We start from the raw sequence: 17,348 nt of genomic DNA, 5'->3' as shown, positions 1-17,348 counted from the left end.
TCTTATTCCTGATATTAAAGGGGAAGCTGTCAGTCTTTAGCATTGAATATATTGCTAGCTGTGAGTTTTGGGATTTGGCGTATGGATTTTATTATTTGAGGTAGTTTCCTTCTTAGTTTGTTGAGCTTTTTCTTCTTTCAAAAGAGTGTTGTATTTTGTCAAATACTTTTTTGACATCAATTGAGATGACCATGTGGGTTTTTTCTCTGTTAATGTGGTCTATTACATTTATTGATTTTTATGTTGAACCATTCTAGCATTTCAGGAACAAATTCCACTTGGTGGAATTACAAACCAAAGTTAACAATAATACTAGCTTTTACTGTATTCTCTTTTATATAATTAATTTTACTTTAATTGCCCCTGAATTTTGTTTTACCATAGATCGTTATTTCTCCCCTCCATGTACTAACCAGGCCTCTCTGCTTAGCTTCTGAGATTGGACACATTCAGGGTGATATGGCCATAGATGAGATCTTTATTCCTTTATTCAGCTTTTTTTTTTTTTTTGAGACAGGGTCTCACTCTGTCACCCAGGCTGTAGTGCAGTGGCACAATCTCAGATCACTGCAACCTTCGCCTCCTGGGTTCAAGTGATTCTCTTGCCTCAGCCTCCCAAGTAGCTGGGATTACAGGCATGTGCCACCACACCTGGCTAATTTTTGTATTTTTCATAGAGACGGGGTTCCACCATGTTGGCCAGGCTAGTCTCCAACTCCTCAGGTGATCCACCCACCTCAGCCTCCCAAAGTGCTGAGATTACAGGTGTGAGCCACCACGCCTGGCCTCTTTATTCAGCTTTGAGTCACTGTCTAGTATCCTTTCATTTCATCCTGGAAGGCTTTCTTTGGCTTTCTTTGCAGGGCAGATCTAGTGATAATGAACTCCCTCAGCTTGTGTTTATCTGGGAATGTCTTCATTTTCCACTTATTTAAAAATAACGGTTAAGTCAGATATAGGATTCTCAGCTGACAGATTTATTTTTTTCTTTTAGCACTTCGAATATATCAATCTACTGCCTTTTGGCCTCTGAGGTTTCTGATGAGATATCTGATGATCCTTTTTTTTTTTTTTTTTGAGACAAGGTCACACTCTGTCACCCAGGCTGGAGTGCAGTGGTGGCATGATCTTGGCTCGGTGCACCCTCCGCCTCCAAGGTTCAAGTGATTCTCCTGCTTCAGCCTCCCGAGTAGCTGGGATTACAGGTGTGCACCACCATGCCTGGCTAATCTTTGTATTTTTAGTGGAGATAGGTTTTTGCCATGTTGGCCAGACGGGTCTCAAACTCCTGACCTCAAGTGATCCACCTGCTTCAGCCTCCCAAAGTGCTAAGATTGTAGGTGTGAGCCACCGTGCCCAGCCAGGATATCTGATAATCTTTTTGAAGATCCCTTGTATGTGATGAGTCACTTCTCTCTTGCAGCTTTCAATATTGTCTCCTTGTCTTTGGCTTTCAGCAGTTTGATTATAATGAATCTCAGTATGAGTGTCTTTGAGTTTTGCCTACTTGGAGTTTGTCGAGCATTTTGAATGTTCATATTCATGTCATTCATCAAATTTGAGAAGTTTTCAGCCATTATTTCTCCTAATAATCTCTCTGGTCCTTCACTCTCTTCTCTTTCTGGAATTTCCACAGTGAGTATTAGTCTGCTTGATGGTGTCCCACAGGTCTGTTAGGCTCTGTTTATTTTTCTTCCATCTTTTTCCTTTCCGTTCCTCAAATTTGATAATTTCAATGTCCAGTCTTCAAGTTTGCTGATTCTTTTTTAATAAATTTTATATAATTTTTTTTAAAGATAGGGTTTTTCTATGTTGCCCAGGCTGGTTTCAAACTCCTGGGCTCAAGCAATCCTCCTGCCTCAGCCTTCCAAAGTGCTGGATTATGGGCATGAGCCACTGTGTCTGGCCAAGTTTGCTTACATCTGCCTTTGAAGCTGTGTAGGGAATTTATTGTGTTCTTCAGCTTCATAATTTTTTGCTACCAAGAAAAAAACCCCCAAAAAGTTTTCTATCACTTTATTGGAATTTCCATTTCTTCATACATCATTTTCTTGACTTTGTTCACATCTTCCTTTAGCTCTTCAAGCATCTTTAAGACAGTTGTTTTAAAGTATTTGTCTAGTAAGTCAGCCATCTGGTTTTCCTTTGGTATGCTTCTGCTTATTTATTCTTTTCCTTTGAGTGGGTCTTAGTCTCCTATTTCTTTGTATGCCTTGTGATTTTTTGTTGTTGTTGTTGAAAACTGGACATTTGCATCTCATGATGTGGAAACTCTGGAAATCAGGTGCTTCCTCTTTCCCCAAGTTTGCTGGGTTTTTCATTTGTTTGTTTTTATTTTATTTTTTTTAGAGCTAGTGTCTTGCTCTGTTGCCCAGGCTGGAGTGATGTGTTGAGTTTATTTTGATTATGAGAAACGTAGCTCAGGACACACATGGGTATAAGACCAAGGTGGTGGCCATCCTCACATTGCAGGAAGGTGTACATTATTCAAGATAGGCTTGAAATGATGCATGGGCCCTGAAGTTGGGCTAACCCAGCTGCAGTTCAGTAGTGGGTGAAGGGCAGGTGTATCATTTGGTTGTGACAAATGTAAATGAAAGGCAGTTGATCTATTAGATATCGGGGATGCACAGAAATGGTGGGAGTTTGGAGGATCAGGTTTTGGGGCAGATGGGAAGTATGGTTACTCTGGAGGGCCAAGAAGCTGGAAGAACAGCAATCACCTTCTATCTGGGATTATCTGATCTGCATACCAATCCTGGGATGGACCATCCCCAGTGTTCCCACTGCTCTTGGATGATGCTCTCATGAAACAGAAACTGGGAGAGGTGGCCCAGCTGGCCAGACTTAGTTTGGGAGCCTGCTGCCTGTTGTGTTGCTGAGAGTCTAGGTTCCTACACCCTGTAGGGTTGGTTACAGGAACTACCCTCCCACCAAACCCATACATAGTCTGAGAAAAGCAGTTCCCCATGGGAATCAGTGTTATTGAGAAGGGGACAGATACTGGGCTGGTAACTGATCCCTATTCACTTTCAGGCACAATCCACATAGGATGGAAGCAGACAGCTGCAGGTCTCAGAGGCCAGGCCAGGGCAGAAGCTAGAGTCTGTGGACAGCTGCCTGGAGGTGGCACAGATGAGGGCAAGGTGGGCTGACTCAGAGGTTGGGACTCTGGCAGGTGCCAGGTGGACCCAGGCCAGGCCAAAACAAGGGTCTACTCTCTAGAGCCTGGGTTGAGGTGGGTGTGGGTCTTGATTGCAAGCCACAGAAACTAACTGGATACAACTCAAGCATAAAGTAGGTTTCATTATAGGGATACATCCCTGTGGGACCCAAGGACAGGAAGGTGGCCCCTTTCCTGTCTTTCCTTTGGCCTCAGGGAGGAAGCAGAGAGTTCAAGGGGGGTCCTGGGAGAAGCATGGTGGAGGTGTTGCTGACAGCAAAGGGAGCAGCGGGTTAGATAATATTCTATTTTGGAGCTGTGTGGCTCTTTGTGTCAGTGGCATATCCTAGGGGACATTCCACAGCTGGGAGGGGTGGGGCTGAAGTACCTTGGCAGATGGAAGGTTAGAGGCTGCTCCAGACACCTGGGACGGTGGAGACAGATCAACGAGTCCCAAGGAAAATGACAGTGAAGAGTAGACAGTGTGTTGGCAGCAGGAGGGAGGGGGGCAGCTAGGAGAGGGGCCAGAAAGAGGAGGTCTTCTCTCTCCGTGCACACGCATGCATATGCACACACACATACACACATGCATGCACACACACCCCCACATGCACATACACACACACTCGCTACATACACACCCCCAACCTCCCACCTGCCACACCACCCTCTACGCCACACACTTGTGTCCACGCCCCCACAGGCATGGCAGCAGACAGCAGGCCAAGGAGAGGCTCCTTCTCACTGTATCTGGCCTCTGCTGTGCACTGCGTCGGGTCAGCAGGGTGGGCCCCGTGCCAATGGCCTTTGGTGGGAGACACACCTTGCTACCCAGAGAGAAACCTCTGGGCATGACCTGCTGTAGTTGGCAAACTCCTTGGCCCCACAGCATCTGTAAAGGGTCTCAGCCTTCAGTCTCCACAGGTTTGGAGGTTTGTCATGTGCCTTCACTCACTCATGAGACATTTCCAGAGCATCTGCTCTGTGCCAGGGACAGAGGTGTTCCTATCTTTGTGTTTGCTCACAGAAAGCCATGGCATGAGAGTGAGCAGGTGGGCCAGGCAAGGAGGAATGTCGCCCAGACTTGCACTGGGGGATGGCTTCCTGGAGGAGGTGACTCTGGACTGAGGCCTGAAGCCCATGGAGGTCAGGCAGGGGCTGAGGGCAAGAGGGCCAGAATGCTGGGACAGCAACTCCCCTCACACAACCATAGCAGCAAAGCCTGGAGGGGCCAGAGTTACTCCAGGGTGGGAGGTTCTTGGGGAGGCCACAGCCTTGACAGCCTGGCCAGAGCTGAGCTCCTTTCAGCCTGGACTGAGCTCGACTTGACCTCAGCACCCAGCACCCTCCACTCAGAAGGGCTGGTCTCAAGGTAACTCCCACAGAGACTCACAGGCACTCAGGGACCAGTGAACAGTGAGTCTGGTGGAGTGGGCCTCTGTTTCTTGTAACAAAGGGTCAAAATGAAGAAAGGAATCCCAGTTTTTGGTTAACTTTTCTTAAAACTTTGTCAATGCTACTGTTTGTCTTCATCAGAACATGGGCTAAGATGAGGTACCACTCATCTATTGCTGCAAAACAAACCTGTCAAATCTTACCGGCTCAAAAAATGCAGTGGTTTCTTATTTCTCAGATGCTGTGGGCTGAGCCAGTGGCTCTTTGTCCCTTCTTGCCTGACCTTGGAAGTGGTCATTTGACTGGGTCTGGAGGTCCATCAGAGTCTCCTTCCCAGGGGTCCAGCCTCAGGCAGAGTGGTGCCAGGCCAGGCCTGTCTCTCCAAGTGATCTTTTATCCTGGGCTTTGTCTTACGGATGTTGCGTGGTGGCATTCAGGTTCCAGGAAAGTGAGAACTACAAGGCTGAGGTCAACAAACCACAGGCCAGCCCAGATCTGGGGAGTAGAGAAACAGCCTCATCCTCTTGATGGGAGGAGCTCCATGTTAAATGATACACTGAACTCTTTTTTTTTTTTTTTTTTTTTGAGACGAAGTCTTACTCTGTCCCCCAAGCTGGAGTGCAGCGGTGCAATCTCAGCTCACTGCAACCTCTGCCTCCCAGGCTCAAGCAATTTTCCAGTCTCAGCCTCCTGAGTAGCTGGGATTACAGGCACCCGCCACCACACCCAGATAATTTTTGTATTTTTAGTAGAGATGGGGTTTCTCTGTGTTGACCAGGGTAGTCTCTAGTTCCTGACCTCAGGTGATCTGCCCACTTCAGCTTCCCGAAGTGCTGGGATTACAGGCATGAGCCACCTTGCCTAGCACTGAACTCTTGAAGTATCCTGTGATGACTCCCCAGTGGTGTGCACACGGGGCTGTGGCTTTCAGGGGCTCTGCAACCCTGGGAGAATGAGGCCATCTGGGGTACAAGCCCACCCCCAAGTCCATCTGCACATTTAATCGAGGGCTGCAGGGTCACTGCCCCATGGGTATGCCCAGTGGTTCTGAGTTAAATCAGCTTTGCAAGGGGCTTGCTCTGGGCTGACCTCAGAAGAGGAGGCTGGGAGGGTTGGGTTGGTGCTATCGAGAGGTTGTGTAATTCAGACATCTTCATTTTAAGCTCCTGGATATGTGTGGGACACAGAAACTTCCAGGTGCAAGGACTCAGGTTGCCCATGGGCTCTCTGGGCGGTGTGCAGCCAGTTGATTGTCCTAGAGAGGGAGCCCCAGACCCACAGCCTCGCTGCCTTGTGCTCTGCTCTGAGGTCTGTCTGCACAAAGGTCAATTACAGGCTCAAACCCAGCTCCACCACCTCCCAGCTGTGTGTAACCTTGGACAGCTTGCTTAACCACGTGGGGCCAATACTCATACTGTATTGGTTGGGGTTAGGTTCTGTTGTGAGTATGAAAGATTTCAAACAACAGCAGCTTCCATCAGGTGGAATTTGTCTCTTTGTGTAGCATCCGATGGGAGGTAGAGGTGGTGTGTGATGCCCCCATATGTCAGAGATACAGCCAGACCCGGCTCAGAGCTCCCCCATCCTGTGGCTGTGGCCCTCATCTTCATAGCCCCAGGAGGCTGTGTGCCAGCTAGGTGTTAGCCAGCGGGTTGGAGGGAGGCACAAACATCTGTCTCTTAAGGAGAAAACTGCCACCACACCTAGTCATACCTGCCAGTGAGGGAGGCGGAAAGTGTAGTCTTTATTCTGGGGCCAGGGGTGTAACTACAGACTCAGTCACCACGGAGCGTGAGAGGGCACCGGACTGCCATGTGTGCACTGTGCCCAGCAGCTGAGTGCCGGGGAAGAGCTCAATGACCATCAGGTGCTGTCAATATCCAGTCCAGCCCTGCTTCACAGACAGGAAGCCGTGTCCCAGACAGGCACACAGAGAGGGAGACTGGGCCTACTCCTTGACCTTGGCCAAGGCCTCCTCCAGCTGTCCTATCCTTACACGTCCACACCCCCAGCTTTTCCATCTAGAAGATTCTAGAAGGTTGACCGCAAAGGAAGAGGTGAGTGTGTGCAGACCTACCTATTCCTTATGTTTCTCCAGCTTAACCAGGCCTCTGCACTCTTGTGCAGGAAAATCAGAACATGGGGGAGTCCAGGTTCAGGCTGGGGCCTCTCTTAGCCGTCAGGGAGGGTCAGGACTGAGGTGGGCTGTGGGCCAGCAGGTGCCCATCAGTCCCTGACAGTTATACTGGACAGCTAAGCTGGAGAAGCATGTGGGTCACATATTTCTCATGCCAGGGCAGAAATTTAAGAGCCTGTCTTTAACCTTATCAGTGGTGTTAACTCAGCTAAAGAAAGAATGTGCAGAGAGAGAGGGCTGGCAGGCTGGGGCACAGCAAGAACTGGGGCCCAGGTTGGGGGCTCAAGAGGTTGCAGGATAAGATCAGAAAATACAACACAAATCTGGGCACAGTAATCCCAGCACTTTGGGAGGCTGAGACGAGAGAATCCCTTGAGGCCAGTTCAAGACCAGTCTGGACAACATAGCAGAACCCCCTTGAACTCTATGAAAAAGAGAGAAAACACAACACAACAGGGGCCCGACCCATGCCGACCGGGAGGGGGCCTTTTGGGAGCAGCCCTTGCTGCGCACCTGGGCCAACTTGGCCGGCACTGTCCGTGGGAGAGGCCACTCACCCCCATGCCCTCCCTGGGCAAGGCTGAGGCTCTTGAGGGGTGGAACATCAGGCATGTTGGGGACATAATCAAAAACAAAAATCTCCTGCCAATGCAGAAAACTTTTCCACAAAAGAAGAGAAAGAAAAGTTTAATTATTGAATAGGCATTAAACAGATTGCAATGCTCATCACAGAAAATCTGCTAATAAATTGCAAAGGCAGAAAGAAGTCTCACACTTGTATATAACTGGGTGCAACCCATCATGTCCACTTTCTCAAGGGAAATGTCACAGGTGCTCAGATTAAAGGACTTGACAACACTAGCGGTCACACACAGTTCTCTGTAAATCCCCAGGTAACTGTGGTGGCCACCTGGGTTTGCCTAAAGGAAAAAAAATAAATTCATTCCTTTAAGACTGGAAGTGTGTTTGCAACTTAAGCTAGGCACCGGGCTAAAGTTAGGCTCCCCTTTGCCCATGGAAACTGGGAGATAAGGATGTATCTCCCTTGGTGATTACACTTCAAATGGTGGCTCCTAGGTCTTTAAGGAGACATTCCTGGGATGTGAAACTTGAAAGAGGCTTATTTAGCTTTTGAACAGATCTACATAAAAAAAGTCCAGGAAGGAACTTGCAATGATAGATTTTCTAAAGAAAAAGGAGAGGGGAAAGTCTTTTTTGTTTGTTTGTTTTTTGTTTTTGTTTTTGTTTTTTTTCACCAAAGAGAATAAACTTATTCTCATTTTTAATTTGCATTTGCCCTTCTGGTGCCTCAAACCTGGGGTGAGAACACTTGGGCAGCACAGCCGGCCCCTGCCCTGACTAGAGGTTGTCCTAGGGAATAAAATGCAGATTCTGACTCTGAGCCCCAGGTGAGGCCTGCACTGCGAGGGAAGAGGCTCCCTCAGGCCTCTGTTTGCATCCAGGGTCTTCAGGGATGTTGGGGCAGGGATGGAGGAGGGGAAGGTCAGACTAATGGGATGATGCTTTTTTTGCCTTTTATTTTTATACATTTTTTTTTAATGTTAAAAAGAAAAGCATAGGCCGGGCGCGGTGGCTCACGCCTGTAATCCCAGCACTTTGGGAGGCCAAGGCGGGCGGATCACGAGGTCAGGAGATCGAGACCATCCTGGCTAACACAGTGAAACCCCATCTCTACTAAAAAATACAAAAAATTAGCCGGGCGAGGTGGCGGGCATCTGTAGTCCCAGCTATGCGGGAGGCTGAGGCAGGAGAATGGTGTGAACCCCGGGGGGCGGAGCCTGCAGTGAGCCGAGATCGCGCCACTGCACTCCAGCCTGGGTGAAAGAGTGAGACTCCGTCTCAAAAAAAAAAAAAAAAAAGAAAAGCATAATTGCCACAAATTGCAAAGGACTAAAGAAGTCTAGAATAATGAACGAATCACTTCAGCCTGGAAAGCAGATACTGTCAATCCTATTAATGTTATAATACAAGCTCCTTCAAGTATTTTACATTTCTTTTTTTGTCCTTTTATTTTATTGTAGTTATTATTATTATTTTTTGAGACAGAGTCTTGCTTTGTCGCCCAGGCTGGAGTGCAGTGGCACGATCTCAGCTCACTGCACCCTCTGCCTCCTGGGTTCAAGCGATTCTCCTGTTTCAGCCTCCCAAGTAGCTAGGATTACAGACACATGCCACGACACCCAGCTAATTTTTGTATTTTTAATAGAGATGGGGTTTTGCCATGTTGGTCAGGCTGGTCTTGAACTCCTGGGTTCAGGTGATCCACCTGCCTCGGCCTCCCAAAGTGCTGGGATTACAAGCCTGAGCCACCGCCTGGCCTTTTTTGTCCTTTTAAATGTGATATCCTAGCACATAGTAAAGATAATGTACTATGAGCATAAGGTGGAAACTTCTCTGCAGAGCCAGATGACAAGTTCCCCTCTCCAGAGAAATGGGCTGGAAGTTCTTACCTTCTCTGCCATGAGCATGGCTGAAGGGAGAGAGTGGGGAAAACCCAGGGACTGGTCCACAAAGGAGGCACTCTGGGTTCCATTCAGGAGGGTGCCAGATGATGCTTCTGCTATCAGACTGAATGTGAGTTCTTGGCAGAAGAGGAGAAGGGGCAGAAACTGATGGAAGTCCCTCCAGAGAGATGGGAAGGCTCTGGACAGTCCCAGTGAGGGCAAGAGGCCTCCTCATGCACAGTCAGGGGGCTTGAGCCAGAGCAGGGCTCCATGGGGGGATGTGTGGCAGGGACACCCAGGACCAGGAGCTCTGGGACATCTGGAGCGAGCGCCTTGGCTCAGATGGAGGTGTCGTTAGAGCGGCAAGGCTTCTGAGGCTTCTAGAAAGACAGGAAAGGTGAGGGGCGGTGGGTTTATGAGCAGCCTTCTGGTGAGGCTCCCCTTGGGGGCCCCCAGGAACAAGTAGGGTGCAGGGTTGCAGTGGTGGGAGTGTAGAGGAGGCTGGTCCTGAGTCACACAGAACTCGGGCACAGTGGGGACATTTAGGCCCTTTGGGTCCTGTATTCTTCCTTCCTCCTTCCCTCCCTCCCTCCCTCCCTCCCTCCCTCCCTCCCTCCCTCCTTCCTTCCTTCCTTCCTTCCTTCCTTCCTTCCTTCCTTCCTTCCTTCCCTTCTTTCTTTTCTTTTTCACAAGATCTCACTCTGTCACCCAGGCTGGAGTGCAGTGGCACGATCATGGCTCACTATAGCTTGGACCTGGCTCAAGCTCCCTGAATATCTGGGACTCTATGTGCGCACCACAACAACAGGCTAATTTTTGTATTTTTTGAAGAGATGGGTTTTTGCCATGTTGCCCAGATTGGTCTTGAACTCCTGGTCTTAAGCAATCCTCCCTCCTCTGCCTCCCAAAGTGTTGGGATTACAGGTATGAGCCACTGTGCCTGGCCCTGTTGCATTTCTTTCTTTCTCTCTCTCTATTTTTTTTTTTTTTAATAGGGTCTCGCTTTGTCACCCAGGCTGGAGTGCAGTGGCAGAATCCTGGCTCACTGCTGCCTCAACCTCCCAGGCTCAAGCAATCCTCTGTCTTGGCCTCCCAAGTAGCTGGGATTTCAGGCGTAAGCCATCATGCTTGGTTACCTGTTGTATTTCTTTTCTTTTTTTTTTTTTTTTTAAGAGGGAGCCTTGCTCTGTTTTCCAACTGGGAGCTGTTGCCTGGTGATGGCTGGTGGGACCCAGGCCAGGACCACACAGGGCTCACAGTGAACAGGGCCCTGCAGGCCTGGCCAGGGAGCATCCACCTCCCCCAGAGGGAGCTTTCCTTTCAGTGGGTGAACAACATGGAGCTGGTCTTCCCACTCCCAGAGCTCTCCCCAGCCATGCCCACCTCACATCACTGTCTGTCCAACATCCTCAGGTGTAGACTGTTAGACACTCCACATAAGGGATGGCTGAGCTTCACCTGAGGAAAAAGTTTGGTCTCACAAGTAATTCGTATGATCTCTGCTTTCTGGAAACAGGCTTGTCTCCTTTCTGTCTGTACTGCTAGAATACTCAGAGGCAACCCCACCCAAATGAAATTGGCTCCTTTTGAGGACATCAAAACTGCTGCTCCCTGCTGCAAGTACTCTCTGCAGAGAAGGCTAATGCCTGCCTCAGAGTCTCCGAGAAACTGCAGTCTTTATTTATTTATTTTTATTCTACTTTTTTTTTTTGAGATGGAGTCTTGCTCTGTTGCCCAGGCTGGAGTGCAGTGGCTTGATCTCGGCTCACTGCAACCTTCCCTTCCGGGTTCAAGAGATTCTCCTGCCTCAGCCTCCCTAGTAGCTGGGACTACAGGCATGCGCTACCACACCTGGCTAATTTCTGTATTTTTAGTAGAGACAGGGTTTCACCATGTTAGCCAGGCTGATCTCGATGACCTCAGGTGATCTGCCCGCCTCGGCCTCCCAAAGTGCTGGGATTATAGGCGTGAGCCACAATGTTCGGCCTGGAAACTGCAGTCTTAAATAGACATACTACACAGTCTAACTCAGTGCTTTCCTACAGGAGTGAAAGCCAGAAATGCAAGCCACTTATGGAATTCTGAATATTCTAGTAGCCACATTTAAAAAGTGAAAAGAAATAGGTGAAATTAATTTTAGTAATAATCCAATATCCAAAACATTATCATTTCAACATATGATCTATATAAAAGTTATTAATGAGATATTTGCATTCTTTTTTGTATGAAATCTTCAAAATATTGTGTGCATTTTACACTTGTAGCATATCCCAACTCACACCACATTTCAAGTGGCCAGTGGCTGTCATATTGGTCAGTGTAGGCTGAACTCCTGTCCTGGGTCTCTGCCCATCTGTTTCTCTCTATCCTTCTGTCTCTGTCTCTCTCTCACACACACACACATACACGCACACACACAAAAACACACCACATACACACACCATATACGTTCTACCCTCAGTTTATTCCAAACAACACTAATACAGGCAGTTTTTGTGTGGAAAGGACTAAACTTATCAGACAACTACGTCAGGAGTGTGAAAGGATAACATTTTTAAAGCAAAATCTTGACTTGCATACTAAGTGAACAACTGCCAAATATTTTATTTACTTGTGAATTCATGTAGGAATCAATAAGATGTGACAGCCCAAGGAGCTGGGCAGTGCTTATCTTGTGGCTCATTCCTGGGCCTGGTTCAGAGAAGAATTCAAAGAGCCAGTGCATGTGTAGACTGTTAGGAATGCCCAGATGAATTTGCTTAATAGATGCAAAATTGGCTTCTTCCACAGAGAAGGGAAAAATCAATTGTGCTTCCACTGGACAACATTTCTTTGCATGTTTATAGAGAAGGACCATTGCCTTGCTTAGTTGTAATTTAGAGTTATGGCAGGGCACGGTGGCTCACACCTGTAATCCCAGCACTTTGGGAGGCAGAGGCAGGTGGATCAACGGAGGTCGGGAGTTTGAGACCAGACTGGCTAACATGGTGAAACCGCGTCTTTATTAAAAATACAAAAATTAGCCAGGCGAGGTGTACACATCTGTAATACCAGCTACTCGGGAGGCTGAGGCACGAGAATCACTTGAACCTGGAAAATGGAAGTTGCAGTGAGCTGAGATCATGCCACTGCACTCCAGCCTGGGTGGCAGAGAAAGACTGTCTCAAAAATAATGATGATAATAATATAATAATTTACAGAGTTTTGAAACAGCTCAAAGATAATGAAAGGTTCAGACACCCCATCAAATCAGATAACCGGACACCTATGATCTTTTTGGTTCATTTCAGTCTTTCACAATTTACCCCTGTAGAGCTTGGATTATAACATGATCCCTTACTTTATGAAATCAGCTTGTTGAAAAGCAGACTCACGTGGTAGAATCCTAATGGTACTTGATTTTGTTCACCCACTGTCCCAGCATGCTCAGTGGAGTGGGCTGGTGGCCTGCTATCGGGGTGGAAACTCAGGCACTTCATGACTTTTGTAATCTCTCTAAGCAACAGAAAATGCCAAAATTCCAGAAAGTTTTAAGTTTCAATTTAGTAATTAAATTGCCAGGCGCCAGATAAAATCAAAACTGAACACTTGTCTGGGTGAAAACACCTTTCCTCTTGGAGCCTTCAGGAAGGGGTGCCCTCCTTTCTCGCTCACCTCCTCCCCACCGACCCCCAGGTACGGGAATTGCAGCAGGGCTTGTGGGGAGGGAAGGAGGCAGGCTGAGAGCTCTTACTGGGCTGTCCTGTAGGCAGGAGACTTCGTACGCTCTGGATCTGGCTGAGGTTTGAGCTGTCGCTGCCTGTCTCTCTGTCTCTGTTTCTCTCTCTGGTGCTTTGGATGTCCCCTGCTGCTCCTCTGGTACTTGTAAGGATCGCTCTCTCCTCTAGCTCCTGGGTTCTCAGATGAAGGGTGACGGCAGCAGTAACTATTCTCTCCTGAGAAGTCGTCTCCCTACCCTCCAGCTGTCTGACCCTCTTACCCCTCACGGCACATGAGGGGCTCAGGAGGCATGATGCCAGGTTCTGGGCATTTCCTCTAAAACTTTGCATGTTCCCTGGCCCCTGCTTCAGTGTCCACATTCCTCATGTCTTAGTGCCTTGCCTGTATTTGCAATGAGAAGCTGGTTGTGTTTCAAATGGGTACCTCTCTGCCTTTCACAAAGGGCCCATGCAGGGAGGCACCCAAGCCAGTGTATTGAGATGGGGTGCGAGCAGTGGGCCAGGGGAGGCTGTGTGGTTGGGTGTGGGGGTCCCAGGGCCGCTGCCCATCCACTGGGCTGTTGGGCAGAGTTTGCTGAGCACCCAGCAAGCAGCCTCTTCTCTGCAGAGCCCCAAGTAGCTGGGCAGTGCCCACTTTGTGGCTCATTCCTGGGCTTGGTGGAGGTGGTGTAAATCCCACCGTCTCCTCTTCTAGAGGGCTGGCCTTGGTGAGATGCTCACACTCTCTGGGCCTCAGTGTCCTCATCTGTAAACTAGGCATGATCATAGTTCACACTTCACTTGGCATCATGGGAGCGAATCAAGGTGAGCTGGCGAGGGGCCAGCTCCCAGGAGGTGGATGGTGGCCATGATCATGGTGATGTGTGCACTGGGACCCTGGGATCCCCCTTGGCTGGTCCCCAGCCCATCTGTCACAGACAAGACACCACAGCAATTCCAATTTGGCAACAGAGTTTATTGAGGTGCCCCCCCATGGGCCTGGCCCTGCCCCTCATTCCTCTTTCTCGTCTCCATGAGTGATGATGTAGCACAGTGACTTGTAGTCGATGTTCCCCGCCAGGTCCATGGGTGTCAGGGCGAACATCTGCTCCACCTGCAGGGGACACTGGTGAGAGGTAGTCCCCTTGCTCCCGGCCCAGCCCAGCAGAGACCTCACGTGAGTCCTGTGGCCCTTCTGTCTGCCCTCTGCATCTGTGCTTTGTGCCTTAGCTTTTCAACCCTAGACCACAGACTCTGGGTTAATGTTTTTCTGTTGGCTGACTCTGGGCAGAGTGAGGAGTTGGTGCAAATGGGGGCCAAGGGGCAAAGGGCACCCCTCCAGCCACAGGCACAGGTCCATCCCAAGTGTACGAAACCTCTCCATATCCGCTTCCCCCCCCACCGGGTCTGTGCACAGTCTCCCTGCCTGATGCACCCTGCTCTTTTCTGACTCCACGTCTTTACCATCTAGGTCTCAACAGAGATGGCACCTCCTCCAGAACGGCCCTCGGCTCACCCTTCCAGCAACTGCCTCACTGGTACTGGGCTCTGGGTCATGGGTGAAGGCCCAGAGAAGGTGCCGGGGATGAGTATTGAAGGGGCTGGGCAGCCTCACCTCAGCTGGAGAGAACTTGTCTGCCTGAGTCAGGAGAAGCTGCTTGAACCTGGGGGGAGTGAGGAGGGTCTGAGCAGGAGACTGCAGGGGAGTGACTGCACAGGGAAGGTGGGTATGGAGGCTCCCATGACTTAGGGAAGGGTTGGCTACACCCCAAAGAGCAGTGTAAGGCCCCGAAGTACAGGCAGCCCCCCTCACAAGGGGCCTCACCCCCCTCTCTGCTTCCACCACGGTGCTCCTTATCTGGCTGGGCCCATACTTACTCATCCTTGTTCACCACCCCTTTGCCACTGGGGTCAAACATGCGGAAGGCACTCAGGATGGCTTCCTCGGGGTCTGTCCCTGGGAGGCCGAGGCAGCCAGGTGAGCGCCCATGTCTCCAGCATCCCAGGTCCCCCCCCAGCAGGAACTGGGCTGCATGAGGAGCCCCCCGCATCCCAGAAGAGGTGGGGGGATTCCCTAACATAAAATGTTTCTCGGGGATCAGTGGGGCTGGAAATGGTCATCCTCCTGAGGCGGGCAGCCTGGCTGGGAGACTGGAATTTGGGGGTGGGGGCTGAAGGCACATTTCCTGGCCCCAAGTCAGCACTAAGGTGACCAGTGCACATGGGATTCTGGGGCAGAGGATGTGCTTGAAATGGGACATGGCCAGGAAGAGTCCAGGTGGGTCCAAGTGGGGTTCAATTAGGGTTCAGGTGGGGTTCAGGCAGGGTTCAGGTGGGGTTCAGGCAGGGTGCAGGCTCCCTGCCTGGCCAAGGGTGCCCAGCTCTGTCCTAGACTCACCGTTGAGCTTCTCCCCAAAGAGCGTGAGGAAGACGGTGAAGTTGATGGGGCCCTTGCCCTCCTGCAGCATGGCGTCCAGCTCCTCCTCTGGGACACTCACCTTCCCTGGTGGGGGTGGGGCATGAGGTGCACACAGGGACCCTGGGTGTCCCCCAGAAGGGCCCAGGCCGCCCTCCCTCCATCCTGGCCACAGGGGCTGGAGGGGCAGAGGCAACTGTGCGTCGGGGAGGTGAAGTGGAAGGAAGGCGTGACAAGGGGGGAAGGGCAGTGTGAGGAGACGGGGAGGAGGGGAAGCAGGGGAGCAGGGTGCTGTCCCCCCAGCCACTCCCACCCGCCCAGCAGCTCTGAGTAGGGACCCCAGTGCACAGGGTGGGGCCAGGTGGGAGGTGGGTGCACGCACCCAGCTGGGAGTAGGTCTCCCTCAGGTCTGCCTTGCAGATGATGCCATCACGATTCTGGTCGATACAGCTGAAGGCCTGTGGGATGGGGGCCTTCAGGTGGGAGCAGCCCTCAGCTCTAGGGAAGATGGGAGGTGGGGGAGAGGCCTGGGGGCTGTGAGAGGCAAGGTCAGGGTAGAAGGGGGGTATGTATGTGGGGTGGGGGGGGGGCCAGGGTGGGATCTGAGGCTACTGGGAGTGGGCACTCACTTCCTTGAACTCCTGGATCTGGGCTTGTTCAAACATGGAAAAGACGTTGGAAGAACCACGTTGGGCCTGCTTGGTGGCTGCCACCTTGCCCCGGGTCCCCGCCTTCCTGCTGGCCTGCAACACCGTGAGTAGGGAGGGCTTCTCCCCCAATTCCTCAAAGTCTCTCCACCCCACCCATCATGCACAGTCCCAGAGCATTCCCAGGGGAGCCAGGGCCAGGATCCTCTTCCTCTCCCTGGGGACCACCCTCAACCCAACGCAAGTACAGAAAACTCTGCTCCCCCAGCCCAAAGGCCAGCACCTGGGAGACTGCCAGCCTTTCTTCCCCGGCAGGCACTCACCATTCTCTCTGCAGAGGTGTGGCTGCTGTCGTGGTGGCAGGGCCCAGCCTCCTTTATGTCTCAGCCTTATCACCTGAAGGTCCAAATAAGGAGAGGAACAGAGGACAGGCCCAAACTTGGCAGCCCCCGCCTGGGCTGGGGGAGGCCTAACAGATTCCAGCCACATTCCTGATGACCTTCATGTCCTCAACGTGTAACATCCTGCTGTCTCCCCATCCTGGCAGGGCCAGTCGCAATGTCTGCCTGGAGCAGAGCAGGCTCAAAGCTCTCACCACCCTAGGTCCTGATGAAGGGATCCAGTTACTCCCGTATCTGACCACCACTCCTTGCTGGTCCAGCCAGAACCCTGGCCAGTGCAAGAGGACAGCTGGGGAAGGCCAGTCCAGGGCCCCCGCCAGGCATGGGAGGGCAGTGGGTAGTTCTGAGGATGGTCTGTGGCCTGAGACCCCTCGGGGCTTCCCAGAGGTTTTGGTGACCCTAGGCTCTGACCTTTTGCCCCTCTGACCAAGGGCAGAAGGCATCCCTGAGCTAGCTGTGACCCCAAGCAGAACACTTTGCTTGGCTTTGGGGCAATTCTGGAGGGTTAAGGAGCTCCATCAGCTGCCCTCCCATGCAGTCTACCTTGCTCCCAGTCTGCCCTGCTGTTTGGAGCCTTGCCTTCCTCAAGCCTCATCTCAACCACACTACTTCAAAAAGCTCTCCCTAACATCCTGAGCGGGGAGCTTCTGGGACACGTTTCCCATTTGCCTGGTGGCTGATGTGTTTGTCATTCCTGGCTTCTGTGCCCCTCCTGAGCACCCCACCTGGTTGACATCTGTGTCCCCAGAAGGCCTGGTGCACAGTGGGCTGATGGGCAGGCCTGCGTGATGCTGTTCCAGAGAAGCAGTCTCGCCAGCTTCTGGGGCCAAGGGCACAGCAGAGGGGCTGGGGAAACAGGGGACATCCTGGAGGCAGCAGGAGTGGGCCGCCTCAGGCTGGGCTCACTGGCTGCTGCCCCTCCACTGGAGCCAGACTCATGTCTGTCAGTAGCTGGCTGGTATAGTGCAGGAGCTCTTATCTGTCAGACCCAATATCCTTTCTATATAACAAGAGTTTTCTTTTAAA

General features: G+C 50.9%; 1 protein-coding gene across 2 annotated transcripts; it reads right to left on the bottom strand.

Moving 5' to 3' along the window:
- Positions 1-13,813: 13,813 nt before the first annotated feature.
- Positions 13,814-16,268, bottom strand: MYL7 (myosin light chain 7). 2 transcript variants are annotated; one of them, XM_003268859.1, is made up of 7 exons: positions 16,245-16,268; positions 15,904-16,017; positions 15,657-15,732; positions 15,257-15,361; positions 14,737-14,815; positions 14,474-14,522; positions 13,814-13,972 (listed from the first exon to the last, which is right to left on the bottom strand). In XM_003268859.1, the coding sequence occupies exons 1-7, from the start codon at positions 16,245-16,247 to the stop codon at positions 13,871-13,873; spliced, it is 528 nt and encodes a 175-aa protein (XP_003268907.1). In that variant the 5' UTR covers positions 16,248-16,268; the 3' UTR covers positions 13,814-13,870. The 2 variants fall into 2 exon arrangements, with proteins under 2 accessions (XP_003268907.1, XP_012352226.1); XM_012496772.1 differs by having other exon boundaries at positions 15,657-15,801; positions 16,245-16,255.
- Between the last annotated feature and the right edge of the window lie 1,080 nt (positions 16,269-17,348).

This window comes from Nomascus leucogenys, chromosome 17 (genome assembly GCF_006542625.1).
Source record: "Nomascus leucogenys isolate Asia chromosome 17, Asia_NLE_v1, whole genome shotgun sequence".
Lineage (NCBI taxonomy): Eukaryota > Metazoa > Chordata > Mammalia > Primates > Hylobatidae > Nomascus > Nomascus leucogenys.
The sequence above is the reverse complement of the archived record's forward strand: the minus strand, read 5'-3'. Positions and strand labels throughout refer to the sequence as shown.

Bases quoted from the DNA above. Each gene is read 5' to 3' on its own strand.
- MYL7 (XM_012496772.1), bottom strand. The intron at 14,816-15,256 runs GTGAGTCTAGGA...TCGGCCTCCCAG, and splicing joins CTTTGGGGAGAAGCTCAACG to GGACAGACCCCGAGGAAGCC. The intron at 14,523-14,736 runs GTAAGTATGGGC...CACTCCCCCCAG, and splicing joins GGGGTGGTGAACAAGGATGA to GTTCAAGCAGCTTCTCCTGA.